Here is an 18,971-nt window from a genome sequence, read left to right as displayed (position 1 = left end):
CTCCTGTCTCCAGCTCTGGGAGCAGATGTGAATGACATCGGTAGAGCTCCAGCCTGCAACCTGCTTCTGCCACCTGAGCACCAGCTCTAGGCTGCAGCTAGCAGCATGGCTTACTGCAAGTAGGTGGGACAGTCAAGTGGCACCTCTCCTTGCTCTGTTCTCAAATGCCAGGGGGCAGCCCACCTCCCAGGCAGCCAGTCCAGAGCTGCATTCTTACTGGAGATGGGGGGGGGGAGGGAGGGAGGCAGCACCCCTTACCCTGAGCACCTTTAGAGAAATACTCCCAACCTCCACATCCCCCCACCACCATCAAGGTGACAGACAGCAGGAAATGGACTCTGCCACCACCCCCCCCCATGCCCAAAAGCTCCCATCTGAACAGAATTCCACCCTGTGCCAGGGCTGTGCTGTGCCCACTACTCTGCATTGTAATGAGCAAGTCAGGGTCAGTCACTGCTGCAGCTGCCAGGACTAACCCTGGGAAGCTAAGTGCAGGCTTCAGAGCAGAAAGGACTGGATTTTGGATCTCATCTCACCAGCCTCTTCAGAGGACAAGGTCATGGCTTTGAGCTATAGTGGGAAATGCTGGGCAGAGGGGCCCATGGCTCTGAGGGAAGCTAGCCCTCTACAGACTTCACAGCAGGGCTGGGGACACAGATCACCTGTACTGAGGCCTGAAAAAAAAAAAAGACTCCTCTATCAACTAGCCACAGCCAATGCTGCTCTAGGACTGCTAGTACCACCTAGATTGCCAGCTGGTGGCCATCAGCCTGCAGCTATGGCACAAAGGCTGTCTAGCAGGGCGCCTGCGTTCGATCCCCAGTCCTAGCCATAGTCACACAGTATTGCAATGGCAAGACAGCGCCTGCTGCATGGGGAGGAGTCAGCAAGCACAGGGCGATGTCTGGACAGCAGAGCTGCTTATATGCAGTTGCCCCTTCTCTCCTTGTCCCAAAGCAGCAAGGGTAAGGTCAGTAACACAGCTAACAGCACAGCTTTCCTACAACACAGAAGGGCCTCAAACCACAGCCTTCCTAGGCAACCTACCCCTTTGATTCCCCTTGGCTTTTTACAATAGACCTAGAGCCTGACCTAACTGGCAGAGCCCCACACAGAGCCCAGGGGGCTGAGCCAGCAGTGAACTGGAAGCACAGTACAGAGAAACCACCGCACTCCAAAGCCACGAAAGAGAAAACTGCCCAAACCTCCACAGCATGGCTTACTGCATGAGGGTCAAGATTCCCAGGAGCCCCTCTGCACAGCCCCTTGTCTCCACTTGGCCAATGAGGGAAAGTTGATTGGGCTCCTAAAACAGCAACCACAGCCAGTGGCAAAGGGAGTGTTTACCTCAGAGACAGGATCCACAGAGCCAAAGCTGAGGCAGGAGCATTGCCCCAGCACCCAGGATTTTATTTACAAAAAAAACTCACAAAACACAGTTGGAGGAAGCAGAGCAGCAGGGGGCACCAACAAGCTGCTCCTTCCCACAGCACAGGGACAGGAATGAATAGGTTAAAAATAGATGCAGAACAAGGGGATGGGGCTAGAACTTGAACTCTTTATACTTCTTGCCACCCCCACGCGTGTCCTGGGGCTGTGCTTTCCGCTTCTTCTGCTGCAGAGAGAGAGAGAGAGAGAGAGAAAGTTCAGCCAGCAAACTACTCTCAACCCAGCCTGTCCCTCCACCCTGGGACTGGACAGGAGCACCTTGAGGGGACAGGCTCCATATCCCATTTGCTGACCCCAAAACCATCGATGCCCCTGTTGTGTGGGACCAGATAGGAGAAGGCATCCCATATCCCACCCTCAAGCCTCTTCCCCCAGCCCTGCCCCCCCCTCACCTTCTGCTTAGCTGCATGCTCAGCCACCATGTCACTGAAGTCCTCCTTCTCCACCTGGGCCTGCTGCTCCCGCACATGCTCCTCATACTTCTGGGTCATGGCCATTGGGTCAAGCTCCAACTCCTCAGGGGCCAGTGCCACTTCCACCCCCTGGATCTCTGGCACTGGCCCCTTCCTGCTCATCACCTGTAGGGGAGGAGAAGAGTGAGACAAGTACAGTGTGGGAGAGGGAGCCCCTGCCCTCAGGGCCCCGTAGCCAGGGCCCAGCTAGTTCAATATATCTTGCCTCCAAACAGCACCGACTGTGCCCAAGGTAAGATCCCTTTCCTGAAAACTTGGGGGGGGGGGGGGGGGGCGGGAGAATCTCTCCCATGCTGAGCATTAGTGTTCTCGCTTCAAATGCCTGGGTACCCACAGAAACACCCTGCTTGGCTCCCAGCCACCATGAGACCCTGTGGGCAGTGAGTGAGGAAGGCCAGGGCCTTGTACTTGTCTCACTGAACTCCCCTTACTGTGGGGGTTGATGTGATAGAGCGCTGGCATAACCACTCCCCTCAGAGTGGACCTTTGAATCCCACCACTCCGCCCCAGTTGAGCCCTTCCTGTACACTCCCCAGGTGCATGTCCCTTCCAGCCCCTCTCAGCAGCACCCAACTGGAGCCATTCTTCCCAGGTCATTCTAATCCCAGGCCTGAGCCATTCTCCCCTCAGAAGCAGGGATTGTCTAGACTCGAATGCCAGCCCCACCTCCATTTCTAATGGGATGCTCCAATGGCTCCCTGCATCCAAGGGAGCCAGCTACAGTTCCAGCCTGGACCTTCAGCAGCTGCCAAGGGCTCAACCCCTTCCCACAGTCAAGCCAACTGAGTCCTGCCTTTCTCCTCACACCATGGATTTCCAGCTCCTACTGCCCCAGTACCTGACTCTCTGCCCAGCTGGATCTCTCCCTGCTCCAGACCACTAGTTAATACAGAACCACCCTCATGCCAAGGACAGGAAGTCCCGCCCCACTGCCCCTCCCACGCGGGGAAGCCCTGTCACCACAACCGCTCCTGGACTGCTACTTCAGGACCCAGAGGGCACAGGTGGGTTCTACCAGTGTCGGCCCCCATCCTGCCAAGCCCTTGGATTAAAACCAATCAGTGACCCAAAGCTCACAGCTGGCTGGCCTGAGTCACTCACCGTGGACATGTCATAGATGTGAGTGGAACCCATCATAGCGCCCCCAACAGTAGCTGTTCGCTTCTCTGGCAGCACTGTGAAGAGCTGGGGCGTCTCACTGCTGTGGGGAAGGGGAGCAGAGACAAAGTATCAGCACAACAGGCCACTACTGCCAAGGGACAGGGATGCAGCATCCAGGATGTTTAGCTGCCAGAAGCAGTTTGGGACAGGAACTGGAGAAGAGAGTCTGACTAACAAAAGAGCAGCAGGATTTGGGAAGCAGAATGGAAACAGCGAGGCTGAGATTGAGCTAAAAGCCCCAGTTGGGAAGGTGAATGACAGAGCACTCCTAAATAACAGCATTACCGACAACAGCATGAACAGCACCACTAGGCTTACACTAGAGCACAAGGGTCAGCACTCCTTACTAAGACCCTAGTGCCACACGACAGTGCCCCTTGTGATCCTACAGCATCCTAGCTACCCCTGCTCTTTTTGAAGAAGTAGAATGGCACAAGCCTGACTTACCCATCCATGGCCTCCTCTATCTTCTTCTTCCTCAGCTCAATGAGCTCGGGGGTCTCCATGCCGGCAGGGACAGAGGAGAAGCCACCTGGCGTGATCAGGCCACTGGTGAGGAAGGGCAAGTGGTTAGAGACATGGCAGCTGAGCCACATGGCTGGCAGGGAGGAAGGAGCCCCATACGACTCACTCACCAGCCCATTCCCTCCCTCAAGTAGGCACCAACCTGTCAGCGGGGGTTATGAAGCCAGTCTCATCTGGCTTCTCCTCATCACTCTCCTCCTCCTCCTCCTCCTCCGAGGATTCTTCATCTGATGGCTCCAGCTCTCCCCACGGTGTCCGGTCGATTTCCTCTTCTTCTGCCTTGGCCTGAAATGAGGGCAGATGGGTTGGACAAAAGAAGGAGTAGGGCTAAGCAGCCTCTCTCCTCTGGACGGTGCTGGCTCTGACTCGGCCCCCAAGCAGGGAAACAGAGGAGCACGGAATGGGCCTTCCCCGTCCGGGGGGCACCCTTCCAGCCCCAGTAGAGGGTAGGAACAGGGGGTTCAATATGTAAGGTTCAGGGGACCAATCTTTGCCCCAGCACCAGCATTGCTGCCCCCTGGCTGTGCCTCAGTTCAACAGCCCCACTGAGTTCCAGGCGTCCTTCTGACACCCAATGGGAGGTAATGGGTCAATGCAGGCTGCATGTTCATCTTGGCTGCTGCCACCTGGGAAGAGCCCTGGCTTGCTTGGCAGGACCAATGAGGGGGAATGCCAGCCAGTGAGTGGCCCTTAGCTCATCCTATTGTGCCTAAAGGCTACAAGAGTGGCATGAAGCTCCAGTCCCCCAGGCATGGCTGTGCCCAACCCCACCCCACGCAGGCTCTCCAAGGCCATGACCACTTGGCTGCCTACCTGGAACTCAGTAGCGTTGGTTCCAAAGACGTCTCCATAAAGAGGCTTCCCGGTCTCATCAACAGGGGGCTTCCCCCAGCCCCCGGCATGGTACCCAAACGAGCAGCCCTGGGACAAGAGGAAAGGATTAGTCAGGCTGCAGAGGACAGTGGAGTGGGACACGGCGTGACGAAGGCTGCATTTCCGGGCTCTGCTCCTGATCCAGCCACTGGCCAAGTCACCATCCATCTGTGGGCCTTGACCTTCCAGTTGAGAAGCAAAGCTGATGCTCTGGACACCCCTTGCCAGTACTCTACAGTCTAGGAAGAAAGGGGAGATTTCACCCCAGGCTGGTGAGTGCAGGGCTCTGGATGGTGTGATGGAGGAACACAGGCATAAGGAACAACATGGAGTGGCGGATGAAAGTGATTGACAGCGGGGGGGCTTCAGGAGTAGGAAAGAGGCCAGTGCTCCAGCTTGGACTTTGCTACGAAAGGGGAGTCCCAGGGACAGAGTCACTGCACTGGCAGGTTGAATTTGTGGGATGCCCAGTGGCTCAGCTGCACTAGCATTGCCCCAAGTTGAGCCCCCTTTTTCCCTCCCAGTGAAAAAGTGCCAAACAGGGAGAGGCTCAAGCCTGAGTGATGACTCCCAGGCCCCCAGTGTAGTAGGCTCCCAACCCTGAGAGTAGGGGTCTCAGACTCAATTTACTTTAGGCCAGTCCTCAAATTCTCCTTGTGGGCCAATGGGAGCCTGGGGGAAGCACAGCAACCAGGCTGGCCTGGGAGATGGGAGCAGAGCAGAACAGAGGCTGCTACATCACTGAGCATTCCCATGGCTCCTGCAGTCACGGTGAAAGTGGGGTGGGGGACCCCTGCTACTGCCCCATGCCAGGCCCTTGGTAATCTCTGAGGTTGCGTCCCTCGGGGGGGAGGGGGGGAATGGAGGCAGCATGAGGAAAGGGGTGCAATGGGGGGGAGGAAAGGAAGGAGCAGAGGAGGGAAAAGGCAGGGTGGGACCAGAGCAAGGACTGCATTGGGGAAGGGTATGGACACAGACACACTCCCCATGGCCACAGGGGCTCACAGGCCAAACTGTGAAACTGCTTGGGCCGTAGATGACCTGTGGGCCATGAGTTTGAGAGCCCTGCGGACACCCCACCAGAGTACATGCTGGGGTGAAGGACCATTCCCCAGCCCCTTGCTGGACACACAGACACTCACCTCTGGGATGGGTGAATTGAGGCCTGGGATCTTCAGGTTAGGGTAGGAGGGGGGTGGGCCGTAGCGCTGCATGGCGATCAACCACGGGGGTGGCACTTTGTGGGCATTCTGGAGCCAGGAGAAACATAGTGTTAGCCTACAGGACAGACTTGCTTGCACAGACCAGGCTAACCTCCTCCTAGGATCATTGGTGGGGAATCCCGGAAGGAGGTGGCAGAAACACTTCTCTCAAACACAGGTGCCCCCATCCCAACCCACAGCCCCCTGCTATCTGCCTCTCCACCACAGCTCAGCCAGTACCTAACAATCCCACTCGAGAGCTGCCCTGCTGTTCTGGCCCTGAGGTGCCCAGCCGTGCAGTGACCGTGGCTAGCTGCTCCCCAAAGGCTGGCTACAGGATAACAGGTGAGGGTCCCGCCAACTCCCCTCCTCTGACAAGCATCTTCCAAGAGCACTTACTGGGCCAACAGGCATCCCCAAGGCAATGCGCAGCTCGTCCGACAGGTCCCCGGGCTTCTTCTCCTTTAGCCGCGTCTCAAACTCCTTGCCCTAGAGGAGAGGGGAGTCTTGGGATCAGAGCAATCACAAAAAGGTGCCCCAATGCAAGGGGGTCTGACAGTACCCCACATGGGCTGATCACCGCCTAGCGCCCAGCTGGGGGAGAGGCTCCCAGCAATCACAAATCCGGGGTCATACACAGCCAGGCCAGGACTTGAGTTTTCCTTCCTAGTCCACAATCCCCAGGCATCCAGAGAGGGAGGTTGCCCTCCTGAATCCCAACATGGGACACGACCTGGGCACAGACCAGACAAAGCCACTGCCCCATCTGAAGGGGGTCTCTTGGGGAGAGGGCTTTCCCAAGCCCACCCACCTCATAGTAGAGGTCTCCGTGGATGGTGAGCTTGGGCTTGGTCTGCCACTTGAAGAAGGCATCGTGCAGCTTCTGGTAGTCAATGTCGATCTTGCCCATCTTGGGGCGAACCTTCTCCCGCATCTTGGACTTCATTGTCTTCTGCTCCTCCTGGGGGAGAGAGGAATGAGAGGTGAGGGGGGACAACTCAGTCATGCCATGGTCCCCGACGGGCTGCAGGGACAGACAGGGCCACCCCGGACACACAGTGCTGCCCCATACAGCCTCATGTCACTCTTTGGAAGGCATAGACTATAAACCCTTCCCCAAGAGGCAGCCAGGACAAACCTCATCTACCAAGAGGCAGGGGCATGGCAATATATAACAGGACCAAGTCTTGCAGTCCTGGCCGGGGCATACTGCACCAGCCCCTCAAAGGCATCACACAAACCCATGGAGATTGCAGAGGAGCGGGGTGTCAAAACTGTTTACTCAGGGATCCCTTGACTGGCACCGAGATGCAGCTATCTTTGAGGTTTGGGGCATGTGTGTGGTACCTTCTCCTGCAGTGCCTCTCGCATCTCCTGGATGCCCGTGCGCTTGATGAATTCAGGCAACTCAAAGGGCGGCTTCTCGATGCCTCGCTTGCCCTGCAAATACTTGCGCTTGAAGCACCAGTGCCGGGGCACAGGCACAGAGTTGCGGGTGGCCTTGAGGTGAACCAGCAATTTGGGATCCTGGGCCGTCACATCATGCATCTCCACCACGTCTGGACGCGCCACCAGCTAGGACAGGACAGCACAGGCTAAACCTTCCAAGCACCAGAGTTCACCACCCACCAACTGCCTCCTGCCCCAGACCAAAAGCTTAGTTTTTAGAGCACCAACATCTTTTTTTCCCTCTTGCCATCCCCAGTCACTGCATCCAATTGCCCCTGCTTTATCCGCCCCATCCCAGCCAGACAGCAGAGATCAGCATGTCTCAAACCAAGCTCATCTTGGGAGACCCCTTGCTGGTACAGTGTCCCCTAAGAGAGAGAAAACATGCCCCAGCACCCAGCTGGGTCACAGCTTTGTCAGCCTGGTCAGTTTCACTCTTGCTGCCTAAACACAACAAACACACAACTAGTCAAGCTGGGCAATGAACCCAGAAGGCACCAATCCAGATACAGAATCCTGTGAATGAGCAGCTGAACAGAGAGGAGCCATTTGGTTCCATCCCTCCCTTAGCATCGTGAGCAGGGCCAGCTCTGTTCCCCAAGGCCATGTCCCTTCGGAGGAGCTGTGACCCCGCCACCCACACAGTGCTGGGAGTGACCAACCATCTCACCTGTTTGAGCTCTGCCACCGTGAAGCGATTCATGCGTCTCAGCTTCTTCTTGGACAGTTTTGGGGCCTCGGGTTTCTTTTCCTGGACCCAAGAAATAAACACACACAATGGGTCTTTCATATCCAGCCCAAATCCCCCACTCCAGCCCCCTGGACCCAGTGCCCCCACCACCCCCAGTCTCCTGAGCTGTAGGCCACTGTAGTAACAGGGCTCACCCCCAACTCACCTGCTCATCATCACTACTGTCATCGTCACTGCCCTTCCGGTCCTCCTCAAAGCCCTTCTTCTTGGGGACGGCTGCGCTCTCCGGCTTGTCTGCCTTGTCCGGCTCCTTCTCCTTGTCTTTCTTTACATCATCTGTCAGCTGTGAGGGTAAGGGAGTATGAGCAGCGGTTGAGGCTGGAGACTCTATTCCGGGGGGGAGGGGAAGGGGGGTTTGAGCAGGAGTGCATGAGCCTGAGCCAATGTCTCCCAAAGAATAGCTGGGGACCCCACAGCAGGAGAGGCACAAGACTTGGGGGAAAGGGAGCTCCTGTCCCATCTCCAGAGGAGCTAGGGAGTATATGCTTCCTTTGCACAACCCTAGAGAGAGCAGGTAGTGGATACAGGCCTCATGGGGGTGCTCCTGCCCTGGGGAATGAAGATTTGCAAGCCAGGCCCGTACAGAAGAGGAAGGACTTATCTATGGAGGGAGAGTCCCCCCTCCTCTCACCACCAGGTATCCACCACCTCAGGTGTCACCCAAGGCTCCCAACTCAGCAGCAGACATAGGAACCCAACTTGCACCCCCTCCCAAACTGCAGGGAGCATGATGCTAGAGGGCAGACACTGATCTGTAGCCTAATCAGCAGAAAGCACTGCCCCCAGGGCCATGGCAGATCCAGCTTGCAGATACTTCCCTTGCCCACTGCAAACAGACCACCCACCACAGGATTTGGAGCTCAGTGCTGTCCAGTGAGAACACACAGACTCTCCATGTCCCACTAAAGAGAGGGATCTAACAGAGCTGGAGACAGAACCCAGGAGTCTTGGCACCTTCCTATGCTTAACCGCTAGATCCCACTCTTCGGCCAGATGCTGACACTTGAAAAGCTGGAGGTCCTTTTACCACAAGGAAAGGACAGCACCGCCGCTGGGCTCACCTTGAAGGCATCAAAGATCCTCTTGAAGAAGATGAAGTTGGGATCATAGATCTCTGGCTCCTCAGTGACATACTCAATCTCCACTACTGATTCGGCGTCTTTGGGCTCAGCACGTGGAGACTCCTTCTCCCCTTTGCCCTCTGCTGCCACACGCGCCTTCTTTTTCTTCTTCCGGTTACGGCGCTTACGGTTCCTCTGCCGAGAGAAGGGGGTTAAGACCTACACATCCCTCCCCTGACGTGAGACGCTGTCACCTCTGGGGCAGAGCACAGAGGCTTTTTATACGGAGAACCCTCCCCAGCGCGGAGACGCAGTCACACCCCAGTGCTGCACCATACACAGGGGATGTGAAGAAGAATCCTGGAGAAAGGATCATTTCATGCTGTCACCCTAAAATTCTGACAGTCATCTCGCAGGATGCAGGACTCGGCACAGAAGCTCTTCTGAGACCTGCCACCCTTGGCCAGGGCCTCAGCTTTACACGGCAGCTCCCAGCAGCCAGGACCAACCCAATGGGGCTACAGGGTATGGGACAACTGCCTGCAGGCCCCACCCTTTCCACAAGCCCCTTCCCCAGAGCAATGCAAGCCAGGGGATTACCCGGAGGGCAGGAGTGGGGGGCTGGCATGGCAGCAGAGAGTCCACCACCACATTCACCAGAACGGTGAGCATCAGAACAACCTTGCAGCCTGCTCTGCTCCCTCCCAGCAGCCTACTCCACACCACGTCCCCCTCTCCCAGCCTGCTGCGTGCTGTTTTACCGTGGCGGCGAGAAGCGGAGCACCCTGGAGCCAGGGTGCATCGCTTCCTGCTGCCACAGGGCTGGGAGCTCTACTCGAGCACCTGCTGCCGTAGTGAGTGTGGAGGAGCGGGGAGGTGACTCCTGCTGCCGCCCTGTGCCAGGCACCCCTGTAATCCCCCAGGACACTATCCATAAGACAGTTGAGGTGGCCACCATGAGGCCCCCCAAAACACTGGACTTGGGGTAGCTGCCCCGGACTGTCCTATAGATGGGATGGCTCTGCCCTGCCAGCTACTATGAAGTGCTTCTAGTCTCTTTTACCCTGAATGCAAAGGGAAAGGTCTCCCACCTCCTTTCCCCCCTAGCATCTCTGATGCATAGAGGTTCTGGTGAATTTCACGGGTTGCTCGCAGTCAGTTTCACTCCCATTCCTCCCCACACTGGCAGCAAAAACATGCCCTCACTGAAAACATGATTCATAGGAATTTATTACATTCCAGGCCAAAGTTTTCAGCCTCAGCATCAGGGCCTGTGCTCACTTTAAATCTACAAGTCGCTAGCCAAACTGAGGTTAGACTAGGGGGATGTGTCCACTTCAGCCTCTATCAGAGCTCTCAGCCCCTGAAAATAAACAAGGCTCATTTAACAGAAGGGAAAACCAAAGCACAGGGAGATGAAGTGGTTGAACAGACCTTACCCAGCAAGCCTACAGACTGGGAATGGAACCAAGCATCCTGGCTCCCAAACTCTCTGCTCTAAGCCACTTGCACCCCCTGCTGGAGCTGGGGGCTAAAGCATGGCACACACCCAGCTCACCTCTTTCTTTGACAAAGCCATGTCCTCCTCTGTCTCAGAAGCAGAAATAGCAGCCAATGCCTTCAAATCTGTCTCCATATCGTCATCTACAGAAATACAGGGAGATCAGCAAGACGGCAGGGGGGACAAGGGAGGTCAGACCCACTGCAGCAGCTCTAAGGCAGAGAAGGAGGGGACAGCCCTCTGACCCCTCCGCCACGTGCTGGGAGCAAGAGCAACCAATCATATTTTTAAGTTATTCCAGGAGAAGCCAGTTCCCCTGAATCCTCCTGTAAACACATGGCAATCAATGCCTCCATCTTTGTCCCAATGCATAAGTAACTTGGGGGGGGGGGCGGCGATGAAGCATATAGAACAATGCAGGTGGCTTAGTTGTCTCTGCTCTGTGGTATTTAAAAGTGTGAACGTAGATGTGCGTGTAATGGGATCAGTCCCCGAAGCCAGCAAGTCTCAGTGACCAGCTACCAGCACCACTTGGATGGCCAAAATACAATGCAATACAGAATAACCCATCCAAGGAAGAGACACAAAAGCCCCATCGAGAAACAGATCAATGTTGCATCTGCTGTTAACTAGGGATGTAAAACCCCATTTAACCAGCTAACCGCTTACCCAAGATCTCATGGCACGGCAGGCCTGGCCAGGCTGGAGCAGCCCCCCATCCCCAGTGCGGCAGGCTGGGCCCACCACATCACAGGCAGGGGCTGCTCAGGCCAGGCCCACCACCTACTGTGGCATAATGCAGTGGGTGTCACCAGTTAACCAGTTACCAGTAAGCGTCACCCAGTAAGGGTGATGCTTATCAGTTATATCCCTACTGTTAACTGAGAACTCATGGTCATATAGTACCCTGGGGCAGTGGGATAGGACTGGATCTATGGATTAAAGCATGTAAAAAGATGGGTGCAAAACTATTGGATTGGGTCTTTCGGTTCTACGATCATCCTCCAGGAGCATCAGTGCGCACTGACACAACCCAGCTCTCCTCCTCATGTCTAGACCACCTAGCCAATGGATTTGCATGAACAACCGAGGCCAGTAATTATATCCCACCCGTAGAATGATGTGCATGAATGTGTGGTGCATAACTTTAGTAGCTAGGGACAACACATGAATCTAGATTCAAAACAAATGCAGCATATTGCCTTATCCCCCAAACAACGTCCTGCTAGTTCCATTTCTCTAAGTGCAACACAGATAGCACCTAGCCGTAGGGATGTAAGTGACTAGTCGACAATGCAATAACCATAAGCTTATTGAATAGTCCTTTGACTAGTTGCTCCCCCACCCCTTGCTGCTTCTGTCAAAGGCAGCAAGCAGCGGGAGCAGGAGCTGGTGCTGGGGGGATCCAACTTAAAAGCCCAGACACTGCACCTCTGCTTTTTAAATGTATAGAGCCTGCTGGCTCTTAATAAATGTAAAAGGTAGAGCCACAGTGGGGTTAGCGCCTGGCCCCAGGAGCTGACCTCACTGCGGGCTCCCCTGCTTACTGACTGGTTGAGGGAAATTCCATCAACTAGTCGATTAGTTGATTAAATTTAACATCCTTACCCAGCTCTTGGGCAAATCTCAGCAGCAGGCACCTATGCCCAGGGACAACCAAAAAGCAGGGCAGGGGAAGCAAGAGGATTGAGAATGATGGGTACAGATAATAGGCAAGCAATTTCCTCCTTAATCTCTAGGCCCCACTCCTGCACAAGCCAGGATTGGAATCCAGGCGTCCCAACCCCCCCTCCCCTCCCACCCTAGCTGACACGCTATTCTCCTCCTCACCCCAGGTGTTGATCCTGACCCTACAGAGCTTCTGCCCTTGCTCCCTTCAGCATCTCCTGCTGCGAAAGGCCAGAGTTTTGCCTGCAGTCAGAGCAACTGCCCCAAACGTCACTGGAACAGAATGGAAGGAGCTAGTTACCTGTGGTGCCAGGCACTGTTATGAGCTCCTCCTGCCGGATCTCCTTGAGTTGCAGGATCTTCTCCAGGGCCTGAGGGATCTTGGGGCCAATGGTGGAGTCATCTGTCTACAAAACGAAGGCACTTCTTAAGCAAGGAGATGCACCACAACAGGTCCTGTTCATGCCAGGCAGTGGGAACAACCTCCCCACTCCCCTCTACTCACAGAGCTAGCAATAGAACCGAACCCAGCCTATGTGTGGGGATAGGAATTTTCACCTCTACCTCCAACATGTCTCAGAAAGCTGCCCACCAACAGGCCACCCTCCAGCCACCCCTTTAGCAACCTTACCTCTCGGCCTTCTTCCCCAGGAGGCGGCGGCGGCCCCCGTGGCCTTGGGCCAGAGGGACCAATAGGAACTCCAGGCAGTGGGGGTCCCACAGGGGCACTACCTAGGTGAGCAGGAGACATACATACAAAGGGGTGAGTTCCCACAAGGAATGGATCTGAAGTAACCATCTCCCTGAAGCCCTGCTCCCAAAGCGGAGGCAGCAGGCAGGGGCTGGATCAGAGCCAGAGCCCACTAGAGGCAAAAAGACCCCAGATTTCATATCCCAGCTGGGGAAATAGTCTCACCTCGTGGTACCATTGGAGGCCTTGGCCCCATGGGTCTTACGGGGCCCACATCCAGAGGGGGTCTGGGCACTGGGGAGGCCAGTTTAGCCATCTCTTTCTGTCGCTCCTGTTCCAGTAGAACTGCAGCCTGAGAGAAGAACATATGGGGAGAGGTCACAGATGGGTGAGTGTGGAAGATCAGCAGCCCTTCTCCTCACCACAAGAGGTCCTCAGGGTGGGAAGGCAACATCCCTGCCATGCATGAGAGCATTGGAGGCTCACCCCATAATCACGGACAGGGATGCCAGGAGACATGAGGCCACGAGCCTTTTGGTGGGGGAGATATCAGGCCAGATAGGCCCATTTAGTGATGGAGGGGGGCAGATTCTGGACTGGGGGGGGGCCTGGTGGAGATTTGCAGGGGGAGAGCAGATACGTGGCTGAAAGGAGCTGCTCGATAGGGCCACTGACACTGAAGGTTACTGGAAGAGAGAGTGGGCTGGAGAGGGGAGGCTAGGAGGGCTCCCCAGAGCTGGTGGGGCCTACTGTGTGGTGGACCAGTGCAGACAAGGGAGACAGCACCGGTAAGCAGAAGCCTCGCCGGTTAGTCCACCACACCTACATCCTGGCCCCGAACGCCTAGTGAGATGCCGCCGCAGGGGGCTTTACCCGCTTCTGCTGTTCCAGCAACTCCTGCTCCTTCAGCTTCTCCCCGAATGCGTGCTCCCCCTGCAAGGAGTGAGGGGGAGGCCAGAGTGCTGGGAACCAGCTGTGACCAAGTGGCACCCTTCCCCTAACAGCTCATTGGGAAAGGGCCAGCTAAAGAGGCAGCAACCTGGGAATGGGGAGTGTGGAATGGGGGGATAAGGGGGAGGGCGGGGGGAGAGACATAGGGCACTGAATGGATCACAGTATCTGTCCTCTGCCAGAACAGGAGAGCAATCGGGTCCAATTCGGTTCAATGTCAGAGAGGAGAAGGCAGCATCTCTTCCGCAACTTGATGGGGGAAGGAAATGGATCAGGATCCTTCAGGCCCCAACAGAACACACAGACCCCACTGCTCTGATACCTGATTTCACTCACAACACCCGCCCTATTCTCTGGCTATGGGCAGACAGAACAGATCACACAAACCAGAGTTTAAAAGTGAACTTCCCCCTCACTCAGCGCTGAAAAACAGCTGCCTCCAGGGTGGGGCGCAAGGTTACATATACTGGGATCCTTTACCTAGTGCTGAGAAATGGCCACCTCTGGGGTAGGCCACTTAGCATTAGCGCTTCACAACAATTTAGGACAAGATGTGAAGGATTCCACATACAACTAAAATCACACTTGGGAAGGGGGGATTCAAGGAGGCCAAATGGCAAAACAGTAGCTAAGATGCAACCAAGATGCCAGGATTAAAAAGCCCAGGCTCTTGACAAACAAAGTGGCTGTTCTACATAACCTAGCAGATATCCTGCAGCACAAGGCTAACCACACTGCAGCACTCACTGCCCCCCAGGTCTCTGCAGCACAGCACCTGCTCACACCACACAAGGGCACTTAGGTCAGCACTGAGACAGGGGAGAGCGAAAGACGGAACCTCTACAGCACAGCACCCCATAAGCCACCCTGGAGCCAGCACTGAAGGACAAAACCACTACCCCACTGCCTGCAGTACAGCTCTTACCTGTTTAGCCCTCTCTTCTTGCTGCATTAGCATGGCAGCCTGCTGCTGCGCCAGCTTCAGACGATCTTCCTCTGAGAGCGCTGAAGGGTCCACGCTCTGCATGCGGAGGGGGGGCCCCATACCTGGGGGAGGTGGAGGGGGCCCCACGGCCATAGGGAAGTTGAGGCTGATGCCAGGGGGAGGCGGTGGGGGTGGTGGAGGCTGCATGGGTGGCATCCCCATGGGGGGTGGGGGCAAGGGGATCCCAGAGAGCTATAAATGAGAGAAGAGATGACGAGGTAAAGACCAACACAGAGTGTGAAGTATCACAGATTATTTAAACCAAGATCCATCACCCGGCACCGAGTTGTTGCACCCGAATGCAAATGCAGCAGTACCAGCTCAAGAGCCACTCAGCACTGGTGAGCATGAGCAGGAAGCTCCTGGATCCCAGAAAGAGTGGGATGGATTTATGAAAGTAGAACAGTATTGCTCTTCAGGATGCTGGGGTTAGCAACAGCTCCTGGCAGGAAGTACCAACTGAAGTCAGTCACCCAGACAGCCTCCTCTCAACATAGGAAATCTACAGCAAGACAGCCAGTCCCTAGGGAAGCCCTTGTGGCTTAGCCAGGCCAAGATTCCTCCTCTCTATGACCCCTTCACTCACCTGTCCGGGTATTGGTGGCGGGGTGGGTTTGTCACCGTCATCTCCCCTGAGAGACGGCCTGCTCAGCACGATGCCAGTCTGTGGAGGGAGGACACAATAAATATAGCTGCAAAGCAAGTGAAAGTCTGTCCATTGGGGAGCTTCTCTTAGAGGCCTCACTGACATGCTCTGGGTCAGGAAAGGAAATCCAGGCCCTGGGGAGACCAACTCTCCATCACCACAAGGACAGACAATAAGGTGGAGCTCTCCAAGCAAGATGGAACCTGCAGATGCTGCACAAAGACCTTCACAACACAAAATACCACAACCAAGACAGAAATCCAGATGGGGATACTGATGCCAAGAAGGCCCAGGGCCATGTGACTCAGAGATGGGGATAGAAATAAAACCACCCCCAGTAGTCCAAACATCAGCAGCCCATCTCTCACCAATGTGCAGAATAGTTGTCCTGATTACCAGGGCTCGACTATCTATGTAATCTACTCGTCATGGGCGAGTAGATTACATCCCGGAAGAGCTGGATTCGGGCGATCTGCAGCTCGGTGAGCCCTGCTGATTACTATCAACATCCACAGACATACTGGGGTGGAGAGCAGAGGCCACAACAGAGCACTTGCCATTATCTCTCTGCTGTTGGGCGGGAGAGTGGGCTAGTCAAACCCTGCTGTACCATGTGACAGGAAGGAATATAGTAGCCCAGATGGAGCCTTAAGGACCCTCACTAGGACAGAGCACCCTCGTGGCATCTGAACAGTGATGTCTATGTCACTGACGTCCTCCACCTCACACAGCTATAGCACCCACATGTTCCAGTCTTATGAGGAAATTCACAATTTCCTTTCTCAAGTCATTAGCACCCATGATGGTTCAATCAGGGGATGGTCACAACCCAGCTTACAGTTGAAGCTGAGTGGTACCTCTCTGGCCCTTGTTAACACACTATCTGAACACCTTCCACTTGTTAATTTGTTTCTTCTTACAGGATGGCAGCACTATTAGCCCCATGATACAAATGCCAAACTAAGGGCCAAAGACTCTGGGTGATTCACCTAAGGTCTCCCAGGGAGTCTGTAGCAGAGTAGGGACTAGAGCCCAGGTCTCCTGAGCCGCAGCTGATGCCCTAACCACTGCATCAGTTTCACTACCTAATGCTGCTCATTTGCTCTAATGCCAGGGAATGCAGGCTGCTTGCCTCTTGGTTCCTAGTCAATGTCACTAATCACAAGGCTGTGGAGTGTGTTTACTGCTCACACTGTGCATGTGGCTTTGGGGCAGTGAAGGTGGAAGACCCCTCTACCATACCCACTGGTCGTGTGACACCGCAGTGCACGCCAGGCAGTAAAGTCTCCCACTGCAGGTTGCCAGCCCTAGGTTCGGGGCTCCCTTTAGATCCCTTTCAGCTAGAGGAGAGGGGTGGGGGAGTTAGGGCTGGCGCTAATGGCCCGGCCAAGGGGAGGCCATGTCTGGCGGCAGAGCGGGTCTCCTCCCCCATGCGAGTAACTCACCTGCAGCGTGTAGGTCTGCAGCCTCTCCACCAGCTCCTCGCGGCTGCCTGGAGGATACAGATGAAGCGTCAGAGCCACCCTGAGCCACCACCAGCCGTTTGCCCCGCCCGCCCCTGCCCCCCGGCAGCGCCAAGCAACGCCCCCCCCCCCGCACCCCCGCCGGACCCCCCGGTATCTCCCGCCCCATTCCTAAGCACCGCCCTCGCCTGAGCGCCCCCCGCGGGGCTGCACCTTGAACCGGGGCCCCGATCTCCGCCAGCTTGGCCTGCAGCTCGGCGGGCGCCCAAGCCCCGTAGGCCGGCAGCGGCAGCTCCCCCTTCGGCGGCTCCGGGTGCTCGGTCGCCATCTTCCCGCCCGGTCGGACCCTGAACAGCCGCCGTAGGCGACGTCGTCATACGTCACCACGCGGCGGGCGGCCCGCCGCTAAACAGAAGAAGCGCTGCGTTCCGGCAATGTACGCCGCGGCGGCGCATCCAGCGTAACGAACGTCAACACGCACAGCCTCGCGCGCCGCCTTCTCGGTATCGTAGACCTTAGCGCCTCCGCAGCAAGCAGCATCAGCGCGCACGTGGCCAGTAAAAAGAAACGAGTTACCGCGCTGTCCTCTGGGAGTTGTAGTTCTAAGGCAAGGAGGCGCTGACCCCGCCCACCTCAAAGAGCTTTGCATGCTGGGAATTGTAGTTCTGAAGAGATGGAGTGGCCAGTGTGGGACTAGCCATTTTCCAGATGGTTTCAACAAAAATACCGGACACATTTTACATTACACCACACTCTACATTACATCTTCTTTAGAAAATACCAGACATTTATATTTTCTCATCTCATAGAATCATAGAATACTAGGACTGGAAGGGATCTCGAGAGTCATCGAGTCCAGTCCCCGACTACTGTCTAGACCAGTGGTCACCAACCAGTAGATCCGGATCTACTGGTAGATCTTGGAGCCTCGGACAGGGGATCCTGACTGGTTTGGGCAAGAAGCTATCAAGTGCCGGCACTTCAGCAGCCCTCCACCCACTGCTGCCCTTCTCCTGCCGTTTGTCTTGGAGCTGTCTCCTCAGGAGCCTCCTGCTTACTGGGCAGGGGAGGGAAAGGAGGATGCTTATGTCAGGGAGCCCCCTCTCCCACTCTGTGTCCTATCTCCAAGGGCATAGAGGGGGCACAACAAGTCTTGGGATGGAGTTTGCCGGCTGCTTTTGCTTGGAATGGAGTTTGCTGGCCGAGCAGGGTCAGGGCAGGGGTGAGCTTGCCTTATACCCACTGCACCACCACCCAGGAGCCACCTGAGGTAAGCAGAGCCCAGCTGGAGCCCACATCCTGAAACCCTGCCCCAGTCATGAACCCCCTCCTACACCTTAAGCCCCTGCCCTAGCCCGGAGCACTGCATCCAAATGCCCTGCCGGAGCCTGCACCTAGAACCCTTTCCAGCATCCCAACTGCCTGCCCCAAGCTCAGCTCAGAGCCCCTGTCACACTCCAAATCCCTTAATTCAAGTCCAGAGCCTACACCCCTACCCTCTGCCCCAGACTGGTGAAAGTGAGGGTGAAAGTGAGCGGAGAGGGCGGGGCCTCAGAGAAGGGGCACAAAGGAGGCGGGGCAAGGGTATTTGGGTGTGATGTAGATCTTGGATTGCACTTAAATTAAAAAAGTGATCTCGTGCTTAAAAAGGTTGGAGACCACTGGTCTAGACCATCCCTGATAGAATGTATCTATCCTACTCTTAAATATTTCCAGAGATGGAGATTCCACAACGACCCTAGGCAATTTATTCCAGTGTTTCACCACCCTGACAGTTAGGAAGTTTTTCTAATGTCCAACCTAAACCTCCCTTGCTGCAGTTTAAGCCCATTGCTTCTTGTTCTATTCTCAGAGGCCAGGAAGAACAATTTTTCTCCTTCCTCCTTGTGACACCCTTTTAGATATCTGAAAACTGCTATCATGTCCCCCCTCAGTCTTCATCTTTCCAAACTAAACAAGCCCAATTCTTTCAGTCTTCCTTCATAGGTCATGTTCTCTGGACCTTTAATCATTCTTGTTGCTCTTCTCTGGACCTTCTCCAATTTCTCCACATCTTTCCTGAAATGTGGTGCCCAGAACTGGACACAATACTCCAACTGAGGCCTAATCAGTGAAGAGTAGA

The 18,971-nt window shown here is 55.5% G+C and overlaps 1 protein-coding gene across 2 annotated transcripts; it reads right to left on the bottom strand.

Moving 5' to 3' along the window:
- Positions 1 to 1,360: 1,360 nt before the first annotated feature.
- On the bottom strand, positions 1,361 to 17,372 carry SF3B2 (splicing factor 3b subunit 2). 2 transcript variants are annotated; one of them, XM_075938965.2, is made up of 22 exons: positions 17,063 to 17,372; positions 16,832 to 16,878; positions 15,327 to 15,404; positions 14,681 to 14,932; positions 13,678 to 13,737; positions 13,030 to 13,156; positions 12,745 to 12,845; positions 12,415 to 12,520; positions 10,503 to 10,588; positions 8,945 to 9,139; positions 8,029 to 8,166; positions 7,803 to 7,883; positions 7,031 to 7,258; positions 6,495 to 6,644; positions 6,083 to 6,172; positions 5,624 to 5,731; positions 4,422 to 4,529; positions 3,751 to 3,893; positions 3,531 to 3,632; positions 3,024 to 3,123; positions 1,842 to 2,027; positions 1,361 to 1,615 (listed from the first exon to the last, which is right to left on the bottom strand). In XM_075938965.2, exons 1-22 carry the CDS (start codon positions 17,175 to 17,177, stop codon positions 1,544 to 1,546), a joined length of 2,673 nt encoding a protein of 890 aa, XP_075795080.1. In that variant the 5' UTR covers positions 17,178 to 17,372; the 3' UTR covers positions 1,361 to 1,543. The 2 variants fall into 2 exon arrangements, with proteins under 2 accessions (XP_075795080.1, XP_075795081.1); XM_075938966.2 differs by lacking the exon at positions 13,678 to 13,737 and having other exon boundaries at positions 17,063 to 17,371.
- Between the last annotated feature and the right edge of the window lie 1,599 nt (positions 17,373 to 18,971).

The sequence above is a fragment of the Pelodiscus sinensis genome, chromosome 11, assembly GCF_052426305.1.
Source record: "Pelodiscus sinensis isolate ZL-2025 chromosome 11, ASM5242630v1, whole genome shotgun sequence".
In the NCBI taxonomy this organism is placed as follows: Eukaryota; Metazoa; Chordata; order Testudines; family Trionychidae; genus Pelodiscus; species Pelodiscus sinensis.
The sequence above is the reverse complement of the archived record's forward strand: the minus strand, read 5'-3'. Positions and strand labels throughout refer to the sequence as shown.

Coding starts and splice junctions, on each gene's coding strand:
- SF3B2 (XM_075938965.2), bottom strand. CDS start 17,177: ATGGCGACCGAGCACCCGGAGCCGCCGAAGGGGGAGCTGCCGCTGCCG. Junction 12,846..13,029: donor GCCTCCAATGGTACCACGAG/GTGAGACTATTT, acceptor CTGCTCACCTAG/GTAGTGCCCCTGTGGGACCC. Junction 9,140..10,502: donor TGGCTTTGTCAAAGAAAGAG/GTGAGCTGGGTG, acceptor TTCTCTCGGCAG/AGGAACCGTAAGCGCCGTAA.